The sequence below is a fragment of the Zosterops lateralis genome (assembly GCF_965231275.1).
Source record: "Zosterops lateralis genome assembly, chromosome: 3".
Lineage (NCBI taxonomy): Eukaryota > Metazoa > Chordata > Aves > Passeriformes > Zosteropidae > Zosterops > Zosterops lateralis.
This window is the reverse complement of record NC_139764.1, coordinates 107270888-107294631: the sequence shown is the minus strand read 5'-3', so window position 1 is coordinate 107294631 and position 23744 is coordinate 107270888. Positions and strand designations below refer to the sequence as shown.

At 44.2% G+C, this 23744-nt stretch overlaps 1 protein-coding gene across 2 annotated transcripts in view; it reads right to left on the bottom strand.

Annotated features, from left to right (window-relative positions):
- Positions 1-12630: 12630 nt before the first annotated feature.
- Positions 12631-23744, bottom strand: part of EVA1A (eva-1 homolog A, regulator of programmed cell death) — a gene marked incomplete at its 5' end in the record, with an annotated part of 204322 nt that continues 193208 nt past the window's right edge. The window contains 2 exons of one of the 2 annotated variants that reach the window (XM_083858061.1): positions 12631-14549; positions 21876-22064. In XM_083858061.1, coding sequence (XP_083714187.1) covers positions 14176-14549; positions 21876-22064 — 563 coding nt within the window. In that variant the 3' untranslated portion in view covers positions 12631-14175. The remainder of the gene's footprint in view (positions 14550-21875; positions 22065-23744) is intronic. The other variant, XM_083858062.1, reaches the window with a different exon arrangement.

The following is a 23744-nucleotide window of genomic DNA, read 5'->3' as shown; positions in this document are numbered from 1 at the left end:
GAGTGGATTAATTTTTCAGCAGTCCATTACTTGAATGCAGCCTGCCCAGCTTCAGGCTTCATTGTGAGAAGCCAGTGATGATGAGCTGGGAGCAGTCATGGGCAGACAGGCAGAGCCCAGATGTGTCACAGAGCTGCAGGAACTTTTTGAGGACATCTGGAGATCAGCTTGCTTCTCATGAGTAAGACTCAAAGGATATATCTCAGACAGAGCTTTCCTACTTCCACAACCAAACCACCACTTCCCAAACAAATCAGTGCCAGAATGACAACTGTTGGTTCTTCCGAATTATCTGCCCTTCACCTGCAGCCCAAATGGGACACCCAAAAAGACAATATACAGCACAAATTTTAATCAAGCCTTGGATACCAACCCTGAAATATCTCACTAAATAGGCTCCTGTTTAGCACTGGCTCTCACTTGACACCACTAAGAACTTGTAATGGGGATCAAGTCCCAGGAATTACAGACAACCAAGGAGAAGCTTGGTCAAAACCAAACTTTTCATCATTGGGGTTGTGAAGGACAGAGGTATCAAAACAAATGGTTGTGAAGAGGAAGTCGAAGACTTTTTCAGGCAGATACATACTGTCTCACCCCAGGCTCTGAATTAACCATCTCTGTCCCACAATGCAGAATTGCAACACAAAGGCATCAAGTTGCTGTCTCCGTGTGACTTTTTTTCTCTAGGACAGCACAGAAGAAACAATCTAAACATAGCACAGACCCCAGATAAAAGCTATGGGAAGCTGTGCTTGTCTGTCCAACAATATTTTGCCCAGCTAGAGGAAGGTTACTGTAGCAGACACCCTGTCCCCTAGTCCATACACATCCACAGGGGGTTAGAAGTGTCCCTGCTTCCTGCCCCATTTGCAAAGCCACAGGTGAGTCTATACCTAATTCTGTATATGACGTAAATGAGAAAACTAGGTCTGATTCACATAAAGGTGGGTTCCTTTTCAGCAAAACCAGAACATCGTTCAAGTAATTGCAGTGGAGCTTTTGCTGATTTCATTGATGCATTTATTGACCACTTTCTCTTATCCAACCTAAATCAGCATAACTCTACTGAAGTCAGTTCTAAGATGTGGCACTTACAGACATGGCTTAGTGGTGGAATTGACAATGCTGGGCTAATGGCCAGACTTAATGATCTCAGACATCTTTTCCAACATTAATTATCTTATTATTCTCTTGCATCCTGTAACAGACCAGTGTATAAGCTTCTTGGTAATTAATTTGCTTTTAATTAATGAATTAATAGCACAGGACCTTCTTAACCTCTTATGTATACATTCACAAAACAGATGAAACATCAATCACTAAAAATAATGTGATGGAAAAAACCAGCATGAAGTGAAATTCAGGCTCTTTGCCATCTGTTTCCTTAGTTGTTCTCCATTCAAAAAGAAAGATCTACAGCACACTCATCTGCTTTACCTGAATAAAGAAACGCTTGAATAAAACAACATGGGTGTTGGGCGGGTTAAGTCTGAAATTCATGAGCAAATGACAATGACAATTGAATGAAAAATAACAAAGGAATAATTGGCAAGACTGCAATATTAAACATGATGGAACAGCTTGCAGAGACCAGCAGTGAAGCCCTGATTTGGATGCGCTTTTCTTTTTTTTGTAAATGCAGGGGTACATTCTCAAAAGGTGCAGATTTGTGTGGCAAAAAATAGCTCCTTACAAACCTCAGCAGTCTTTGAGAGGAGAGTTGTTTGCTGCTGCCCCAAGGCATGTTGAGGTACAGGGTCCTGTTCCACCAGAACTCCCCATCTCAAAGTAACTGCTGCTCTTGTGTTTGGGTAACAAACTCTTAACTTGTTAAACTTTGCAGCTTCACAGTGATGAACACAAAATCCTTAAGCACAATTATGGAGAAAGGCAAAAAAAATCTTAAAAATCCTTTGAGCTGGATCCCAAAAAAGTAAAAATAAGTTGTTATTATTGTAGTTGAATATACAGTGCCCATTTTCTAGAGGAGTGCCTGATCATCAAGCTAGAAGACTGTCACTCAGTTTTGTGTGTTTCTTTGTACACATGTGCACATGTGCATGGATCTTAATGTACCTCCAGTTCTCCAGCTGAAGTTTTCCTTCCTGCATGGGATAACAGAGTGCTCCCTGCAAGAGAAAACAGAAATTATCTCAAAAATGTTTCTAAGTTCTGTGAGTGAAATGTGAGAATGAACAGTTACAGCAAGAACTGAGTTGTGCTCTTCAGACCGCTACAACTCCAATATTAATAAATCACTTCATCTCTCACTCCGAAAAGGAAGAGCAGCAGCAAAGGTTGGCTTCTGTCTGAGGTGCTGAGCCTTTCAGTGCTACAAAGATTCATATGCACAAAGGCAGAAGGAATAACTTCTACAGCAGCAATTGAGGTGAGGACTTTAGATATAGAAGATACCAAAAACTTTGATAATTCTCACATCTTTCTATCATGAGTCACAAAATAATTTTGTAGGCTGAAAAATCACAGACATTCATTATTTCCAGGGCACAGTGAGCAGTTGCACCATGCACTGGGTCATGTTTATAAAGCATTTTTGCCCAAGGACTACTCAAAATACACGCCACCATTAACTTATTTTTCCTTTGCTGCTATGAGGCACTGAAGGACAATGTGCCCTTTGAAACATAATGAATACACTGATAGAAGGTCAGCAAGGAAATTATGGCCATGTTATGAATAAAACCAAAAATAAAACATGACACTAGAACCACATGACATGGAATTAAGGTTGAAAGATTAAAAAATTCACAACCAAGGCAATCTTGTATTTAAAAGTTTGTAATTATACATCACGTTGCAAAGGTCCCTCTCTCAGAGGAGACAGTTGATTTTGAGACAAATGGCTCTAAAGCAATATTCAGAGTCCTGCACTGAGATAATCAGTGCAAGTCACTTCCCTGGACCTTGAGACCATCAATATTTCATACATTCAAATGGAAGTTCTACCAGCTTTTATAACTGTTTAGCCCTAAGTAGTTTTATTTTACACAAGAATGCACCTGTGCTTCTGTTATTTCCATAGGATCAGCAATAAATTCAGAACATTGCTTAGAAGTCAAATACATCATTCTTCCACACCATCAATACTTTCAGGAAATATCTCACAATTATCACAAGGAGAATTTGGCTAGAGTCTTCCTGAAATATCTTGAGATTTCCTCTGCTCTGAGCAGTAGATAGAGCTTTTCTACCCAAGCATAGTTAAGAAAAACCTCTGCTGGATGAAACATATTGAGGCCATGTTGCCATGACCTAAACAGGACCTGTCTTAAGCCTTATGGTTGCTTCACTCCACAGACTTTAATCTAAGTGTCTCATTACTGTTTGGTATTTAGACATTCCTGTAGCTTGGATATCTAAAGAAGAGTTGTGAATCCAGAGATCTGAGTCTGGGCCTTTGTTTCCATCAGTGGTTGACCAGACTAAGAGCAGAGCTACAACAACCCAGACACACCTTCTCCCAGGCAAGTGCCCCAACTCCTGTGTCATTTTGAACGAGCACAATGTCTACACAGTCAGGGCAGCACATCTCATTGGGCATTTGGATGCAGAGAATTTCTTCAGTTATTCACTGTGTCAAATCTTAAATCTCCAACACTGGCCATAGCTATACAATCATGAGAGCAGTAAGCACCTCTCAAGTAAGGTTGGGAATCACAAACAGGAGATTCAAGATGCACTGAGCATTTCACACCTACACACTAAAGCTGCCTGACATTGGTTATCTCCCTGCACACCTGAATTCTCTTTCTTTATGTTTTTATATTTGTCTTTTCTGCTGAACCAGGCAGATACTCAAAGATGGTCAGTAATTTTGGGTGGTGGCCAAGGACTAGACACAAAACCATTCCAAGATGCCATGCCCAAACAAAGCTGCAGAGATGGAGTTCTTTCCCTGCTTTTTCCCCTCAGCTTTGAGATGGGCAGAACAACACACTATGTTCTATTTGCAAGCACCCCAACACTCCCATGACCTGTGAAGAGGAAGGAGGAATGGCTGCAGACACAGTTTGATAGAGTGTTGGCACTCAGCTCCAGAAAATGAAGCCTGAGGGAGCAGTATCTGCAAAGAAACTCCTCATTGTTACCCCAGCAGTGATGGAACAGAGCATGTAACCCTGTTATTAATGGTATCCTTCCCTGAGGAACTCAGAGGTGGCTGTCAACCCTCATCCTGTTTTGTTTTGAATGCCTGATCCAAACAGCCTGGAGGGTTTTCACAGAGCTTGGGGAGGGCAGGGGGATGACACCTCCTCACTAACAATATTCCTCTGCCACACCATCAGTCCATGAGAGACTTCATCTCTGAGTGGTGGCAAACTGCTCCATGCACACCAGATTCCCCAGTCCTGCCAGACTCTCTCACAGCCCCAAAACATGCTTTGGACACAAGATGCCATTTTTCCTCTCTGAGCTCAGTGACTGATGGCTACAAACTCCAGCAAGCACTGATGGACCCTGGTCCCACCAAGGGCCTCCAGTGAGTTGGTCAGCATGATGCCAGGGAAGTGAACTCAGGACTTTCTGTTCTTGACTGCTTAAATAAAAGGAAAATCTCCTGTGACTATATTCATAACAAGCCAGTTTAAATTAATTGGGACAGCTACTGCTCAGGGACAGAATTCTCACCCCACGGGCAGGGCCATCAAAGAGGGTATTGATAGCTCAGGGTATCAATAGCTCAGAGTACTGATAGCTCAGGGTATTGATAGCTCAGGGTATTGATAGCTCAGGGTATTGGTAGCCCAGAGTACTGACAGCCCCATGCTATTTCTGGGTTGCTCTATCACCAGCATGTGGGCCAGAGCACACACTGCATTTAGCCCATGGAAGACACACAGTGTCACACATTATGCATTTAGCAGGAGCTGTCCAGACCATCTAATACTCCTTTCATACCACATACACCAAGACCTTCTCTGAATTTCTACCTCACCCAGAAGGAAGAATGTCATTCAGAAAGTCCCTACACTGATTAAAAATTCCCAACACATAGAAACTATCACATGTTAATTTCTTTCAATCCCTAATTATTTGCTGTTATTGAAAAAGTCTGGTTTTATGTGCAGCTTGACTTTAGCTTCAGCTCCACTGGCTCCTAGTGTGTGGGATTAGCTAAGTAGTTTTCAGCAAAACATTTATTTTCTTTAAAAAAAGATTTGTGGTAATGGGTTAGTTGTAATGAGGTTTCTCAATTCATCCTTTCATCCCTGTTAGGCAATTTTTAATTGAAATATTCCAGATTACAAGTCAAGAACTATGGGGTTTTTTCTGTCACTATAATAGTTTGATATGAGCTAGAAATGGCCCAAATCAAAATGACACATTCAGAAACTATTTACTCCTTCATCCTTTCACTGGAGGAGGTCTGTGTGGGTGTATTAGACATAAACACTGACTGCTCTCACTGCTGCTTTCGCTTTTCAATGGTAATTTACAGTAAGGAAGTAAATATAATTATTTCACATTCAAATGGCATTTTTCCATCCTGGAAAACTGAGCATATTTCACTGCCAGTGTATAAATAAGCCTGTGATAAATCACCTCCCACTGCTGGGCCATACAGCTCCACCACACCAAGAAGAAATGAGATTTTTCTTTTGTGGAAGGTAGAGAGGACTTATTCCTCACCAGAAAAAGTTTTCATTGCTGAAAATGGCTCATGTTTGGGAAATGAAGCTTTTGAGGCTTGAGCTTTCATCCAAAAGGAGCAAGTAACCCAGAGAAGACTGTGCCATGACCTATGTCACCAGGCAAAGAAGCCTCCAGAAGGAGGGCTATAGCTGGGAGGGATTTTGGAACATCTGGATGTTGTGGAGAGGGACCTGGGAAGCAGGGTGCTTAGATTCAAGAAACTCTCTGATTGTCAGACCTCTTGTTCCTGTTCCTCTCCTCTTCTCTCCTGTCCTCTCCTCACCAATGAACCAGAGCCCACTCCCTGGTTGACCCCAGTCCTCAGCAAGTGAGCTGGGGAGAGGCTCCTCCTCACCAGCCTCAGCCCTGCTTGTGCTGCTGGGTTTGCCCTCCCCTTGTGCACAGGGGACCCAGTACCTCTGGTACTCCACCTTGACCACAGATCCAGGCAGAAAACCTGCTGAGATGCTGATATACTACAGCAAGCATCAGGGGAGTCTCAAGAACACTCCAAGATTGTGAGTGGCAGCTTTCAGGGTCTTGTCAGACAGCATTTAACTTTCCCTCCCAGGAAAAGCATCTTCTGGAACTGCTGTTTGGAGAGATTTATTGTCTTCAAGGCACCATCAGTAGCAATTATTTTTTTGGTTTTTGAGTTAGTTCTCAGAAGAAAACTTGTCATTGCCAGACCACTTCAAGTTCCAGGAGAAAAGTCCTGCATTGGTTTGGATGCAAAGTCACCCGTTCTGACTCACATTGGTTTGCTTGTTCCCTCTTGAACCTTTTCTCTTAAATTGTCATTTTAAAAGATGCCAGGAATGCACAGACACAATACTGGTACTGTAATCACTTTGGGAACTTGGGCACCCAGGAGAGCTGTGGCCTGAAACAGCAACACACAGAGGTCCAGTGGGGTCTGTTACTTCAGAGCAGCCAGCAAAGAAATAAATTAATACAAACAACAGTTCTGAAAAACCATCAGATGCCTACAAACTCTGCTGTTCATGGGTGGTCTAGAGGCTTCAAAAACACAGGAGGAAGGAGAAATACTTCCGTCCCTTCTAAAAAATCCATTCATTTAAAAAGTCTCCTCACACCAGAAATGAGGAGAGGACCATTCCTCATAAAACGGAATTTCAAAGACATTTGCAAGAAATGGAATGTACAAATTACTGCCTTTTCAAAAGCCAAAGGATGTTTTTCCAGCATGACACCACATCCCCAGAAAAGAAAAGTGCTGTTTTACTTTCAAAAAAGTTTTGGTTTCACTCATGGTACAGAGTAACACCAGACTCCAAACACCACCAGAAAATAAACAAGCCAAGTCAATGCTCTGGCAGAAACTGCAAAGATACCTGTTCACTTAGGTGTCCTATTTTAGGGCTTTTCAATGCCAATTTCTATCACACCATTATAGTTTATATTTCTTCATTAAGTCATAATGAAAAGGGAAAGGTGTTTTCTAATAGCTCAAAGAAAGAAACGTCACTTTTTTCCCCATCTGCTGTCACTCTTGTCCTCAGAAAGTTTTTGCTCCAGAAACATAAATTTATTATGCAGGAGAAATGACTGAAGCTCTCAGGAGGTGCCAAAGGGGCACTGATTGCATTTGGCAAAGGACAAAGCATTGGCAGAATCAGGTTCCCCCTAAGACTGCATTTCCCCTGTTCAAGCTCAGACATGAGGATTTCCTCTCCTTCTCAGCCACCCAGCTTTGCTCAGAACAATGTCCTTCAACAGAAAAAAACTATCTAAATCCAGGTTTTGATTTTTTTTCCCTTCCACCACCACCTCTGCCCCCAGTCCATGTGTTTTTCAATAGAAAAGTGGCATATAAACTATTGAAAGCCAAGGTCCATTCCAGTGCCATAACTCCATGTTTCTTCAGAAGTTGGTGGAAAACAGGGAGCACAGGACCCCAGTCACCTAGGAAAAGTAAAGGAGGAAAAAATCAGCCACAGGAATGTGCTCTGCCACAAATTACAGCCCTGGCCATAGCTGGGCAACCTAGGGGGGGAAGTTGGAGGAGGACTCGAAGAGGTTACTCATCAAAGGAGTAACATAGGGGGGACTGGGACAAGTAAAATTAAAAATGCTTCCAAAGAATGATGGAATGGGCACTAGCACAATAGCATACCCCTCTCCATTGATTAGAAGTACTCTACTAGTCTACTGATAGTAGTACAGCTACTAGTACTCTAGTACTATTACTCTAGTAGTACAGCTAAGAAAGAATAAGAAAGCATCTTATAAGAAAACATCACATACTCTTCAGAGAGCTCTCTTTTAAAAGGAGTGCCTTTAAATCAAAAAGAATAAAAATCTCCACAGGAATATTTTTCCAAGCACTTTATTTAGGTACTATTATTGTAGAATGAAATAAAATAAAATAAAACACACTTGGATTGGTTTAGACATTGGGACGGATCCTGAAGGTTTAGTTTTACCAATTCATTTTTTCATGAGGGTGGAAGGTGAAAAGACAGGTGTAACAAAGCATTAAATTAAGTGGTGATTTTCTGGAATTAAAAACGCATCCATATCGGTGAAGGCTCTCAGCCTATGAGGAGTAGCAGAGATCAGTTGGTCTGTTCAGCCTGGAGAAAAGGAGACTGAGGGGAGACCTCACTGCAGTTACAGCTTCCTGTGAGGGGATGAGGAGGGGCAGGCACTGATCTCTGCTCTGTGGTGACCAGGGACAGGACCTGAGGGAGTGGCCTTGAAGTTGTGTCAGAGGAGTTTTAGGTTGGATATTAGACAAAGTTTCTTCACCCAGAGGGTGGCTGGGCACTGAACAGGCTCCCCAGGGCAGTGGTCACAGCACCAGGCTGACAGAGTTCAAGAAGTGTTTGGACATCGCTCTGGGGCACAGGGTGTAACTCTTGGGGTGTCCTATGCAGAGCCAGGAGTGAGACTTTATCTTGAGTCCCTTGCAACTGAACAAATTTAATGATTGTATGATTTTGAAATGTTTTCTGGATGATTCTGACAGTCCTGGGTGGTTTGGGAAGCAGCCACATCTTTGCAAGTGCACAAGGGCAGTGTGACTGACATATACATGTAGGTGAGCAACTTGCCACCAGTCTACTCCCACCCCTCAAATTAATTTCTTCTCCAGCACCAAAAATCAGACTTCCCCTCATGTCCCTCAGGAACTGATTCCAGAGGAGCAGACCAGGAAACCTTGCCATTTTTGGCACATTGCAGTAGGAGTGGTGGATATCATGTTTGCCTGGCCATGCTCATGGTCCTGACATCAGTACAGTGCCCCACTACAGTGTCAGCAGCCTTTGGTCGTCAAAGAGTGGCCCCTTTCCCCTGGCTCCTGTTGAAGCCTCAGCATCAGGGAGCCTTGTTTGGTGGTTACAGGTGTGGCAACAGGAGTCCCCTGTCCCTCATTCCCAACCAACCATCAAGGGGTCTGACCAGAGGTTCCGTGAGGAGCAAATTGATGGAGCATCTTCTCTCCTTCCAGGGACCTTCTGAGCTCCTCACTGCTGATCAGACAGAGGGAAAAGAGAATCAGTGTTGACATCCATTAAACCTGACTCTGGAGGTGTTCTGTCCATATTTCCAGGCAGCTGAACAAGGAATGTATCTTATCCCTCCCCTCAGCAAGCACAGACCTCCCAAGGGAAATCACGGGCCAGTTGGAGTTTGCCTTGAGGACAAAGCCATCTACCCTTCTGGAGAGATCCACCTGAGGAACTGACTGGCTCTCATGATATGAGCAAGTGTGTCCCTAGAGCAAACTTCCCATGGCTCACACCCCTCCAAGCAGCTCCCATGGCCGTGGTTCAGCCCACACATCATTCCCAGTGACATCACCCCAGTGCCCCAGGGCTCCCTGGTGCCATAATCCCAATGGTGACATTACATCAATGTCACTGGAAGAGATCCATTCAGTGCCCAGTAACTGAAAAACCCCCAAAGTAACTGATTTGCTTAAATATTTCTTTAAATACTACTAAACCACCACATTACTCAGAGTAAGAGAGCACCTTCAGCTCAGGGGTGTAGGAAAGCACACACAGTGGTGAGTTGCCCTGTGAGGAACCAAAACCATTTCTGCCTTATTGACTGGTTGTGTTTAACTGAGAGTCCTTGAGGCAACCACAAAAAATAGAAATTCTGTGAAGGAGCAAGCTGCACCACTTCTAATGACTGTACAAGCAAAGGGAAGCAACACTGGGAATTATTTTTTGGGGGTATCTAAGGACACTAGAAACTCAGATCAGATTAATGAAACTTGAAGAAACCCCCACAATGATTCTGAGTAGAAGGATTTCTGGGCCAGTCTAAGATGATTAATTACTTGTGACACCTCCAGAAACTTGAGATGCTCCATGCAGCACAAAAGGAAATTCAGATTCCCTGAAGCACCACAGGCATATGCTGTACATCCTGGCAGTACCATGGCTCAGAGAGCTCATTTTATTTGTGTAGCCCCTGGGGTGCTGGGAAGGATGGCAGGCAAGGGGTTAAGTAGTGGCACCGTGGTTTCTGGAAGGGAAAGGCATGCCTCATCAACCAGCTGGAATTCATCGAGGATATGAACACCAGGGTGGACATGGGAAAGGCAGCAAACACCATATTACTGAGATTTTCAGGGTACATTGAACACAGGTCCACAAAGGAGGTCAGTGCTTATGGCTGGATGGTGGCAGGAGGGGAAAAACGGCCCTGAGAAGTCAGAGGCCATGGGGAGAGAGTAGGAGACCAGGGTGGGAGTCTGACTGGAGCAACCTTCCTCTCTGCCACCTCTCCATGCATTGCCATGACTTCTGTACCCAGCCCCATCTGCCCCACCAGACAGGAGGATCAGGAATGTGCAGTTGATGCTGAAAACCTGACCCATCACTTCCATGTGTTCATCTTCTCCCAGGAGTGCAACCCTCAGATTTCCAACCCATCACACTCATTTACTAAGCTAGCATGGTACAACTGCATGGCTCTGTGGTTACTAATCCAAGTATCCTGCAGTTGCAAAAGGTGTGAAAGTGTCCAGCACGGGCACTTCACTGCTCAAAGGCTCACCAAGCCCAGAGCCCAGCAGATGGCACTTAAATATATTGTCATGTGCTTCTCCCTATGATCAACTCCAAGTCCAGGATTGCTTTGTTACCCCCTGTTATAAAATTCTAAAGTTAAACTGAGGCACAAAAACCAGATTTACATGGAAAATTAATTCAGCATCTCTTTGCCAAGAAGGTCAATGATTAGGAATTTCATTCAGAAAAGAGGAAAAATTGATTCAAACTCCTTTATCTGTCTTGGGGAATTAAAGAGTGTTATGCTGGAAATAATATTTCATCTTAATGTAAAAAATTAATTAACCATGGAAGTAGGAGAGCAGAGCTATGCATAACCTCCTACAAGAGGGATTCAGAGTAGGCTGGTAGAACAGCAGTTGTTCTCTGCTCCCTGGCTCTATGAGTGTTTTAATGTTCCACATGACACATTGAGCACAACACAGAAGGTGGAAACCAGACAAGTCCAAACCTCTGCATGCTTAAGATATTCTTTTGCAGGGTAAGAAATACAGATTTGACCCCACCTCCAGTGAATCCAGCTCTTCTATACTCCAGGTGACTGGTTTTGCTCCATTGCTAGAGCTAAAGGCAAACCACCAAACTCCTACCCCACAAATTTTGACTGTGTTTTGTCCCTCAGACAAATTATTGAGCACTTTTGAGACAAATCGAGAAATAGTTACCAAATTAATTAAGGTCTTTTCTGTAGCTCAAAGGATTGTAATTTTTCTTTAGTCAAAGTTTTCTTAGAAATGTAAGTCCCTGAGACAAAATAGGGGCTAGAAAGTATTGAAGGTATTGCTCGTGGTGTGAAGACAGTGAGACTACTTTTGTAACATCTTTTTACCCAGGGCAAGGCTGTTATGGGCTTGTCTGCTCAACCCTGCTCCTTTTTATTTCAAACTTCATCAGAAAGATTTACAGCAGCACTGGCAATACTAAGGGAGGACTGTTCATCCATTTGTAACTCGAGTTTGGCTGTGATTTACATCTGAAGTAGATATTTTAATCCCACAGATGCATATCAGGTATACTTGAATTTACCACAGTTGTTCTTTCCCCTGGTAAAAAAAAAAAAAAAAAAAAAAAAAAAAAAAAAAAAAAAAAAAAAAAAGTCATTTGGGAAAATCATACACATAAATCTACTCATTTATAACATTTTTTAAATCAGTTTTGCAAGCTATCTCCCAGGACACAGCATTCTAAATCTGAAAATATGCTGTCCTTTAATCACCAAGGTTGAGGGACTGTATCATTGTAGGGGAAAACACATGGCCAGAACTGACCCCACTGACCTCACCCTGTCTTTGCTCCTCAACACCCTCAGCAGAGTGTGTTTGACATTCCAGCTAAAGCACCTGGCAATGCATCAGGGCTTGAGACCTGCCTCCTGCTTAATTTCTCCATATTAGATGCAAAAATTGCATTCCAGTTCAATACTGAGCCTTTCCACTCAAATCTTCACAGGACCAGACCTGGAATCACTCCACAGTGCTCAAATTGCCTTTCCAGGTGCAGCCACCTCTCACCAGCCAGCCTGATCTCAGACACTGCCAGTGCCACCAGCTGCAGCTACTCAGCTTTGCTCTCACCCTGCAACAGCCACAAGAAGTGTTTGTGGGCACTTCCAAGGCAGCTTTCCACATCCAGGGAAAAGCCCCAGTGATCCCAAAGAGTGCCAAGAAGACCCCAAGAGCCAGGGGTCTGTCCCACCATGCAGCTGTTTGGCACAGCACACAATCCCTTATAACATCCTGTCATCTTGTGGGCAGGTCCACCCATTTCCATCTCTCCTTAAAGCTTGGGAAAACCTCTGGGTAGTCACAGCTTTTGATCTTTATTTTCCTTGCAAACCCTTAAGATTCTGGAAATAATATTTCCATGCCTAAATGACAGAGGAGCAGACCCCAAAGCCATGCAGACTTACAGCAGTGCCGTGCAGATGTGAGAAACACAAAGTTCTTCAACTGAGGTGATGTGAACTGCTGCTTGGGGAGTGAAGAGGGACTCCAGGGGACAACTAAAGAAGCACTAAAACATTGCACATTTTTTTTTTTTTTTTTTTTTTTTTTAGTCATTTAATATTTGTTTCTGGACCAGGTATGATGTGAGTGTGAAGGACAGACTCAAAGCATCATGAAATCACTTTGAGGTGGCCCTTTGAGTAACCAACCCGTGGCTCAGCTCTCCTGCCCACCTGCACCACAGAAGTTGATAGATGGGCTGCAGCCAAAAAAAAAAAAAAAATAAATAAAAAAAAGAGGTGCTGCCAGTTCCCTGCATGCAGAAAACATCAGCCTTGATTGCCTGCAGAGGTGTGCTACTCTCAAAATCTCCTTCAAGCAACACCTATGCCAAAAGTGAGGATGCAAATTCCATTGTATTGAAGCAAACCAGAGTTTATTTAGCATTTATTACCCATTTTGTTGTCAGACATGGCTTCTTCTGTGTTGGATTTCCTCTGGAAAACACAGACTTTTTTATAATTTTATTTTTTTAATAAAATATATAAAACATTGTGCATTGCTATCCATAGGAAAACTGTAGTTTAACAACAAACAAAAAAAACAAACAAACAAAAAAAAAGAATAAGGCACATTCCTGTGCAGCATCTTCAAATATATATTTATATATATTTTAAACAAAACAAAAAGAAAACCTTTTTCAACCTCTTTGAGGTTGTTAACTTCTCACTAGTCACTGACACATCTCTTATATTACCAGAATTTCACTGTTGGAGATGGGTTGGGTTGTGTTTGACAGGGGCCAGCAGGGTGAGCAGACTCAAAAAAATAATAGGATTTTATCCCTGAGGTGTCAGTAAAAAAACCTAAATGTTCCCATTGAAAAGGAAGATGAAAAGACAGCCATAAATAACTGAATACACGATGGCAAACATCCAAGCACCGAGATGATTTCACGATGGAAGAATCCCCCTCCCTCCCATCCCCCAGTCCTTAACAAGTCCTATTTGCTGTTGGGGTTTAATCAGGTTAATCTCATGGCTTCTCAAGTCACAAGACAATCGGTCAGGATGTACCTCCCCCTCCCTCCCCAAATCATCTTTCCAGAGTTGTCATTTTGTTCACAATTCTCCCACAGTCCTCAGGAAAGGGACACCAAAAGATCCTAAATGGAGACCAAATCCTGGACAGCCTCCTTCTCCAGTCAGGACAGGAGCACCCACACCACGGTGTGCCCAGAGCCACATCCCACACGGGGGAGCTGCCATGGTCTCCTCCCTGCCTCAGACATGGAGTGGGCAATCACTTCTCTGGAACCAGAAAGTGTCCGGGAAGAGGGGTGATATCAACATGTCAGGGAGAGAGAGAGAGAGATGGGGAAGACTTCCCTGCTGTCCATCCACACCGCTGCAGGTGGCACACCTGATGGGAAAAGGGAGTTGTATTGTTCTCTCCCTCTCCTCTCTGAGGCGTGGGGCAGCCCGGGGAGCAGGGCAGGAGCGCTGGAGCCCCACCAGGGCTCAGTAGTAGCGGTTGAGGCTCCTGGTGCCCGGGATGTCGGGCTGCCCGTTCATCCAGATCTCGCGGATGATGCGCTCCCGCTCCTCCAGGCGCTGCGCCCGCTCCAGCTCCTCGGCCGAGGTGAACACGTTCATGTTCAAAGTCCTCTCGAACCGGCGGTGCCGGCGGGCAGACAGGTCCGACGTGGTGTCCGAGTCGTCGTCGCTGTCGCTGCTGTCGCTGTCGCTCTCCCGCTCCCGAGGAGGTTTTTTGGAGGAGGAGGAGCGCTTGCAGTCCGTGCGGCAGGACACCCTCAGCACCAGCGCCAGCAGCGTCAGCACCAGCCCGATGCACACGCCGGACACGAAATACAGCGCAGCCCGCTCGGGGTTCTCTGCAAGGAGACAGGAAACGATGGAGGAAAAAACCCTTCAAAGAGCAGAACATACACACCAGAAGAGTTTCTGGAGGGGGCCAAGTTTCCAGGGGCTGCTTTTACTTCCATGCCCTCCTCTGTCTCCTCCCCCCAGGGCAATCAGGAATTTACACTGTAGGTTTGCTGCCAGGGCGTTTGCCCTCATGCAGAATGAGGGTTTGCTGCAGTTGTGGGAAGGGAAGGGAAGGGAAGGGAAGGGAAGGGAAGGGAAGGGAAGGGAAGGGAAGGGAAGGGAAGGGAAGGGAAGGGAAGGGAAGGGAAGGGAAGGGAAGGGAAGGGAAGGGAAGGGAAGGGAAGGGAAGGGAAGGGAAGGGAAGGGAAGGGAAGGGAAGGGAAGGGAAGGGAAGGGAAGGGAAGGGAAGGGAAGGGAAGGGAAGGGAGCAGTCCCCAGAATTAAATGTGACTCCCCCGGGGTTGACACCAGGGTGCTGCACAGCCGGCTGCAGGTAAGTGCGTCTTGCTGTCGCATCCACCGCCTTCAAGCCAGGCATAAAGATGATTACAAAACTTTGTATGCCCTGTGCTGTGGCCCGGCTGAAATGGGAGGCTTGGCAGCGTGGCAAAAATGCACATTATTTATTCATAGACTTCATTTGCTTATCTAAGGCAAGAGTGCTGGCTCCCCGCCCAGACCACCAAAATATCTACCTGTGCTCCACAGGCAGAGCTGGAGTCAGTGCACCAACAGGATGAGTCCTGCACAGCCACATTTCTGAGGTCATATAACAAGACTCTAAAGGATCCACCATACCTTTCAAATTAGGTCATCTTGTTTATTTACCACCACCTTTTTTTTTTTTTTTTTTTTTCTTTTTTTTTAGTTCATGGGACTACTTAGAAGTGTAATTATAATAAATGTTGTTACTGCCATTCCCTTGGGCTGAATCATCCTGGTTTATTGGTACACTAAATGGGTAAAGGTGAACTGAGCAGAAGTGTCAAGGGCAGCTCTACTCTGCAGTGTCTGCTGGGTGTCTTGAGCTCAAGGATAGAGTCAGTTCCTCAGATGAGTTTTATTCCCTTGAACCCAGTGATGGATCCATAACAGCTTCTGCCAGCTGAGACTCTGACATCTGGCCCCAAAAGATCTCTGTAGCTAAAAGGCTTCACTCCCCTGCACAGTGCTCTCAGAATTGCCCTTTCCAGCCAATCTCCTAAAGCAAAGTTTGTAAAAGGTGAACTGGAAACTATTTGGAGATGTTCAAAAATGAACAGTGCCAAGACCCTGTTCTAATTTCAAAGCTGGCTCTAAAGTTGAAGTTGCCCATCTTCTGAGCAGGGGATTGGACCTGGTGACCTGCAGAGGCCTCTTCCAACCTAAATTATTCTCTGAGTCTGTGGTCAGAGCCCAAACACTGGCTTGTGCTGTCCTGGACAGCATGTAGTTCGGTACCTGGAGGTGCTCATGCAACAGTTACAGAAATTAAATGCCTTTGTGCTTTGTGCTCTTCACTTCTCTCCCAGATGAATCTCAAAGGTGACTGATGAGCCAAGGTAGAAGATGTCAAGATAGTCTGAAAATTGGCTAATAAATCATTGTGGACTGATCCAAGACTGGTTGGTGTAGATGACTTGGGGAAAATCAGGCTGAAGACAGGGCAAAGAAAGATGAGGAAAGTACAGCAGATAAGTCAAAAAAAAAAACAGAAGTGCACCAGCCTCCTGCAAACTCTGCTGTAAGGCAAAGAACAACAGGACACTAAACTGAATGTGCCAGTGGGCCCATGACAGGGGGGGTTAGAACTGATGTCTTTAGGTTTTTAGATGGTCTGTAAGGTATCTTCCAACCAAATATCTCTATGAAATGCTGCAGTAGTTGAAAGATCAAGTGAGACCAAAGCCACAGGCTGTAAACTAAGATATTTTGACAAAGTGAGACAGCACAATTCCAAGGTAAAAAAGAAGATACCAAAGCAGGCAAGGAGAATGTGCCAATGGCCCCTACAAGCAGCCTGGCTGAGTGAAATCCTGCCTCTATTGACGGCAATGGCTACTCTGAATTCAAGGGTCAGGACTCTAACACTGCATCTTCCTTTGTTGCAGTAGGAGGAAAAAGCAAAAGCTGCTGCTGCCCATCCAATCCTATGGGAACAGTAAAGGAAAAAAAAAAAAAAAAAAAAAAAAAAAAAACCAACAACAACAACAACAGGAAAAGCAGAGACCCTACCTGATAACACTTTAACTTCCATGTGCAATTTAACTGAGGACAGTAATCACCCAGCTCCTCTTGCAGGTAGCCCTAAGAATGGCTCTGTAGACATCTGGATCATGGGAGTGTGAGCAAATGAGCAGAACTGGGGTGTTTGTACTGGAAGGCACTGGGTGCAGTCTGCCTGGGCTCTGCCTGGCTGAGAGGATGCCATGCACACTTCCCTGAGCACCACATTCTGCACACACATGGGCTTGATTTGGTTGTATTAGTTCCACTGCTCGCTCCTTTAGAGCAACTCATAAAAAAAACATAGATTGGAGCCTGAGACACAGACACATGTGGACTCTCTGCCCCCGATTTTGCCCGTGTCCTGCTTTTCCTTTCTCCTCCACACTCCTTTTTCCATGCTACTGTATCCAGTTCATGAGTGATTTTACCTCCATTGCTACTTAAGCATCCATTTTTCTTCCCCTGCTTGTGCTCATCCATACAGTCCTTCATGCAGTGCAAGAACTGTAATTGAATTTTTGGGCTCCAGTGGCATTTATGAGCTCCTACAGCTACTCTGTCAATATCTGAGACACTGTCTGGACTTCCTCATGGAGCTGTAACCCTGTGTTCAACTGCACTCTTGGCATATATTGTATGTACAATCCACTTGCACAGCAGCCTCTCTCTTTTTTTCACAGCAGAAAGAGCAACTTAAGCTAAAAAGTCTCTGCTCTGCTTTTTCTCACTTGAAGTAGCCAAGTCAGCAATAGCCTAGATTTGGGGGTTTGATGGATGATTAGTGATTTTGAGAGCCTACCCCATTGCATGTTCTACTTGTAAAGACCAAAACCAGGCACCTTCTTCAGCAAATGGATGTTCAGCACCTTCCAAAAGCTCAGAGGTGGCTCAGATTCATCACACCAACAGTGAAGCTCCTTAAAACACTCAATATACTTGAAAAAAAAAAGTTCTTTAAAAGCATATGGACATGAGTAGCAGGAGTTTGCACAATTTTGATATGCATTCTTGTGTGTGTATACACTCATTAAAACATGGATTTTGACCACTGAAGATTTTTATTCCAATCTGTGGATGACAGCTCAGAGCTTCCAGCAGGACCCAATTTCTGCCAATCTCTTTGGCTGGGGCTACCTTTCCCCTTCTTTGTATTTCTCTGGATTGAAAACATTAATGAAAATGTCACTGATTCAACCCTGAAATTAGCCCAGGCAGACAAAAGATACATGCTCTACATAACCCTCTACACAAAAGTAACCATTTTATAGGCACTCAAACTGGCCAAAAAAATTAAAAACACATTTTATTTTCTTTTTCCAACCAAACCAGCAGCAATTACGGAGCTTGTTTCCTGAGGGCTAACAATCTGCTGGGAGCATCAGCCCAGACTGCCACTAATTCCCCAGGAAAAGCCCCAGGCCAAGGCTGTTACTGCTATTATAATAAATTGTTTCAATAAATAAAAAACAATCTAGGCATTAACGCTGCTGGCTTCCTGTAATGGCTTCATGCATTCCAAAACATCAGTGGGGAGGAAAATTTCAGAGGGCCCCCAGTAAAAGGTTCAGCATTAAGCATGGCCAGACAAACAGTAGGAGCAATATCTTCTAGGGAATTTACAGTCAGCCCCACAGGCTGCTGAAATCCCCTGATAGAACAGAGGAAGCTCTCCAGGAGCCCCTTATTAATAAGGCTCAGGCCAAGCAGTCTAAAATTTGGAATAATCTCCCTTGGGTTGTACTTTGGAAGCCCCTTGTTAATAACTTGGCAGCAAAGCTTTGCTTATGAAAGAAGAATAAAACAAGAATTTGTGGAGGTTTCCCTCCAACTGCTTCCTGCTGAAGGCAGTGACAAAACTGGGATGTCTCCTGTCCAAAAGGAGGCACTGGAAGAGCTCTGATACATTTTGAATGTTTAATATTTATATAACCACAAGGGATGTTTCTGGTCTTGCTGATAGTCTGTGACTGCAAAGACAGTTCCAGCTGTCACTGAGACTGGTGAAGTCTTTCCAAACACTCAGGCAGGTTTTGGAACAGGTCCATGACAAATAGCATATCTAAGGTTTGTAGGCAGAGATTGCCTCTAATTAAAAACCTAATTCTATAAAGAAAATCAGCTTTCAAATAAAGGGTATCTCTGAGTCTTCTGCAAGACTGAACTCCAAATAAAATTTATCTGTTGGGTCAGCTACTAATTTCCTTCCTCCTTGACATTATTCACACTTTTTCACTGTGTATGAAGAAATAAGATTCTGGAATCTGGAATGAGACTGACACCTAACTGACTCTGATATGTAACCATGATAGCTGCAAACAGGACTCTTTTTCTGCCTGCTGTGCTGTCATTTTTTTCTATTCAGTTGTTCATAGGAAGATTCCCAGCTCTTCTATGGGAATATCAGTCAAAAAGATGGTGGAAATGAGCACAGAGCCTTTTGCTAATAATGGCACTTCTCTGTGCACTGCAAGACTGCATGGGTGACTGAGTCTGCAGACTCTTCACCTGCAGCTGCCCACCCAAAACTGCCATTTTGTGCAGAAAATGTCAACACCATTGAGCACAGAAGGGATTCCACTATTTTTGGATGCTCTCCCCAGGCTAAAAAACACCCCACTGCCAGGAGAGAGGAAAGGCAGTAGAGAGGATCATCCTCTCAGGCCTGCACTTTACCAATGAAATAGCAAATGCCCAAAGCTCCATTTCCCTGCAGTGGATCTGAGGGTACCCACCACTCTCTGCCCCAAGAGAAAAAACACTTTTTTATATTGCCCCAGCCTATTTACAACTTTCTCTTGCAAACTCCTATTCTGAGACAGCTCATCAGCACAGGGAAGCCCTGAATGCAGCACTTTCATTCTGCAGAGAGCACCTGAGGGGCGTTTTCAGTGTCATGGAACAGAGCAGTTCTTGCACTGCTGTTTCTCTTTGGCCCCAGAGCTGTGGTCAGGAGCAGTGGAAGATGTGTGACCCAGAGCCAGCCCTCCCTGGCTGCTCAATGCCCTGCCTCTCCTGAGCCACTATAATGGATCCTCTATGGACATCAGCTGTGGCTTGAGCTGCCTTCAGGGCCCCAAACTCAGGCAGACACAAAAAAAAAAAAAAAAATTCCAACTGCCCTGCTGTTCAAAATATGCAATATGAAGAGGGATGGCTTGGCAGTGCTCTAGTTTATGCAAATTATATTTGTGCCCTGTGACACAGTTTGTCTTTGAAGTCATAAGCTAAAACATCTCCATACTCGCATATAACAAAATAAATCATGACAAATCCATCATTTCCACTAAAAGCAGAGGCTAAATTACATGCAGCAGATAAAGATGGTTTAGGACATCTGCTGTTTCAATCCACGGGTCAGTCATCAATTCTTTTTATAATAAATAACAAACTGGACATATCTGTCACTGAGACTGAAACCCATCTAACAGGCATGGTGAGGAATATGGGAACCAGCTGATCTTTAAGGTCTCTTCCAACCCAAAACATTCTATGGTTCCATGATACATTGGAAAACATAAGCAACCAAGTCCTGAACTCAGCCCTTGAAACCAAAGTTTTGAGGTCTGAGTTTACCTATTTGGCATCCAGTGGATGTGAACACAAGGAAACCACAACAAGACAAGGCAGACAAATCCCACAGCAACAGGACAGTTAAAGTTGTTTGTGCTGCAGTAAAATCTGGAGGCTCCTGCCAAGGCTGACACCTTGTGACAGGGATGAATCAAGACCTTGTGCCCTAAAATCAACACAGTCAAAGAGCTCTGCTGTGGTCAATGGAAGCAAAGTCCATGGAGTGTTGTCAGCAGGCCTGAATCATAGTCCCAACTATCCTGTACCACTAATCCTACACCTTTCTCTGCCCATTACTGTTCAGACAGGGAACACAATATTAACAGCATTTTCTTTTATAGTAGGGATGGGAAGGTGTTCTCATGTAAAAAAAAGGTAGCTGTAGGTAAAGAGGGAGAAGTGGGATAGACAGAAGGCTCCTTTAAAGCTTGTTTTTCTAACTTTTCCTTGGAGATACCTAAGCAAGAAAACAGCTCAGCTGTTTGATCCTGCTCAGCTCTTCTGTGAAGAACACTACTAATTCCATTTAATCTGCCTGATTCTGAGGGCTGTCAGGAAAAAAATGGATGTCAGCACGGGATGTTTAGAAGAGCAGAAATTTGTATAACTCTTCATGGTCATTTTAGAAGAGCTCTTCACTAAATAATATGTAGAAACACTCTCACAAATCTACTCAGTGGTTCCAAAGTGCAAAACCCAAGTTAGCTGCTTCAAATCCAAACACTTGGATTAGGAGCATGGTGACATCTCAGCAAGAGCAAGAGCATGGCACTACTGTTTAATGAATCAGCAAGACTGAATTAGCAGGCAGACAAGAAAAAGTAGCTCAAAAATACTGGAGTTTTAGTTAATATAGCCTTGAACACCTCCAGGAATGGGGCAGCCACAATCTCTCTGAGCCAGTGACACTGTGCCAGTGTCTCACCATCCTCATAGTAAAGAATTTCTTCCTAATGTCTAATCTAAACCCACCCACTCTCTTTCTGTTTAAAGGCATTCCCCCTGGTTCTGTCACTTTTCTTTCACCTTTTAAAGTAATTTTTTTTAGGAGACTGCTCCTCCGTTACTTGAAAGATACACGTGGGTGAAAGATAAACTGTGATCCAAGGAAATCTTACTCTAAACTAGATTTAAATATACAATTAGGTAGACTCTCAAGTTACTTCATCTTCACACTTCTACTGAAGATAAGCCAAATTCTCTTAAGCTGTGTAAAGATTCAAATGCTGCTTATTTTCCAAATTACAGGACAACAAACTTTCCTCCCTAATGAGCCAGGCTTTGATCTCCAGGAAAATGAAGCATTAGGAATAATCCCACATGTAAGATTGTATTGAACTCCAGATGAGAGCAGAGCCAGTGGAAAGCAGTGCACAATAAACTGTTATACACTGCCTGCTAGAGCTGCCCTGGTCAGGCCCTTCAAGGGGGAATTCACTGAGAGAAGAATGAGATACACAAACAGTTCAGAGAGGCAGATTTAGCCCCAGGTGACTGTGAAAGGAGGGTCTACAAGAAGCTTTCAGGGAGATGTGAGCCTGTTCCAGACATACCTGTGATGAAGGCATAGGCTGCCAGGAGGTTGCTGAGCAGGGCCATCTCTGTTCCGACGCCCACGGGCTCCATGCTGCTGCTGCTGCTGCTGCTGCTGAGTGCTGGTGGTTCTGTCTCATCCACAGGGAGCAGGACAGGGGTGTTGTCTACAGGGTAGAAAGTGGCCGACCTCCCTTTCTTCTTCTCTGCTTTGACACAGAAAGGGAATGAGGAATGAAGAATGTAGAACATGACCCAGCCCTACCCTGCTTTATTCTCACCAGGTCAGCATCTGTGTTCAAAAATCTGGAGCTGCTTGAGAGAGAGCCACCCAAATTTGCCCCTTTTTCTGGGGTAACTAAATCTTCTCAAGCAGCTTGAGCTGAGCACATATCCCATCTGCATCCAGGCATCATCAACTCTCCCCCATCTCCTGCTCTTTCGTGTCACCACTTAGACACACCCACCTATGCTACAGCAAATATATAATCAAGTTTCTTCTCTTATGTAAATCAAAGGAGCCTTTATCAACAGTGGGTTCAGCTAAGCTCGTAAGGAGGACTGGAAAACACAGGCAGAGCCCACAACTCTTTGCTGATGTGGTGCTGTAGTGATCCATCCACACCTGGCAAACAGACGTGCTTTCTCTGCAGCCTTCGTGGGGAAGGGCAGACCTGAGTTTATGACTTCCTTCAGAAGCCTGCTCATATTGTGTTTCACCCAGACACCATTTCCCCTCTGGAGAGGTGAGTGAACATGGGTTAATGATTTGATTTTATTTGTTGAAGACTGGAGCTAAGGAGGCAGTTCATTCCAGGAGGCTCAAAGAGACCCTTTCAGACCTTATCAGCTCTCTGTTGAGGGCTCCCCACACCTTGATCTGCAGGCAGACACCCCCACTGCTCACAAAACAGTAATTGTTTTCAACACAGGAAAAAGTCAGTACACAGGATCCAGCTCCACCATCCATATGAGTTTTTAACGGTAGCTCTTATAGATTTTCAGGCTTCCTTCTCTGTGTGTCTAGCTCTGGCCAAAAGCAAGCATCACTCGGTAAAATCACAGACTTGCACCTGGCTTCCACTTATCTGCAGGTGTTAAATTCAGGACACTGCCAGTTCCATCTCCAATGGTGCCCTCAGTGCCATGCAAGCAAAGGCATTCTGTCAGGAGCTGTGATGTGAAACGGTCTTTGTTCCTTGGCTGCCTGTTCCATCTCCTTTCCCAGCAGCACGAGACATCACATTCAGCTTCCTGCTGCAGGTGCCAGGAAGCAGCTCAGCCCAAAGAAGCTTTTATAACAGAAAGTGAGGGGTGTTCAAAGAGAACAGGTAATACTGGATGGAGAGGGACTGAGGGCAGGAATGTGTGTGCAGTGATGCCAACTGCAAATCTGCCTCGAGTAGAACCAGCGGGGAGGGATGTCCAGGTGTCACTGTGAGGGATCAGCCTAAGGGAATGTGGGCACAGCTCTACCTCTGCCACTGAATAGTTGCATGGCCTTGGGAAAGCCACATGTTCAAGGTTACCACAGTGTTAATGACTGGACTTCAAGCAAAGTGTTTAAACATGAGTACTTGGGTGTCATATCCCAAAGCATAAAATATCCCAAGAGCCTCTTGCTTTAGGAGAATAGAGGTTACTGCAGATCCTTTGTAAAAAAAGGACACAGAAGGTCTAAGGGCAGATTCAGCAGGAAACCAACAGCAACACTTCATAATTATTTTTAATTCAGATTTTTTTTAAAATTCAGATTAACATGCCCTCTAATATCTCCTTTATCCCCCTGTCTGGTAAATCTGCCTGTACAAGTGCTCAAATTTTTCCCTACTGCTGTTCCAAGGAAATCCACAGAAACAGAGTAAATATTTAACTTCTAAAATCTGAAC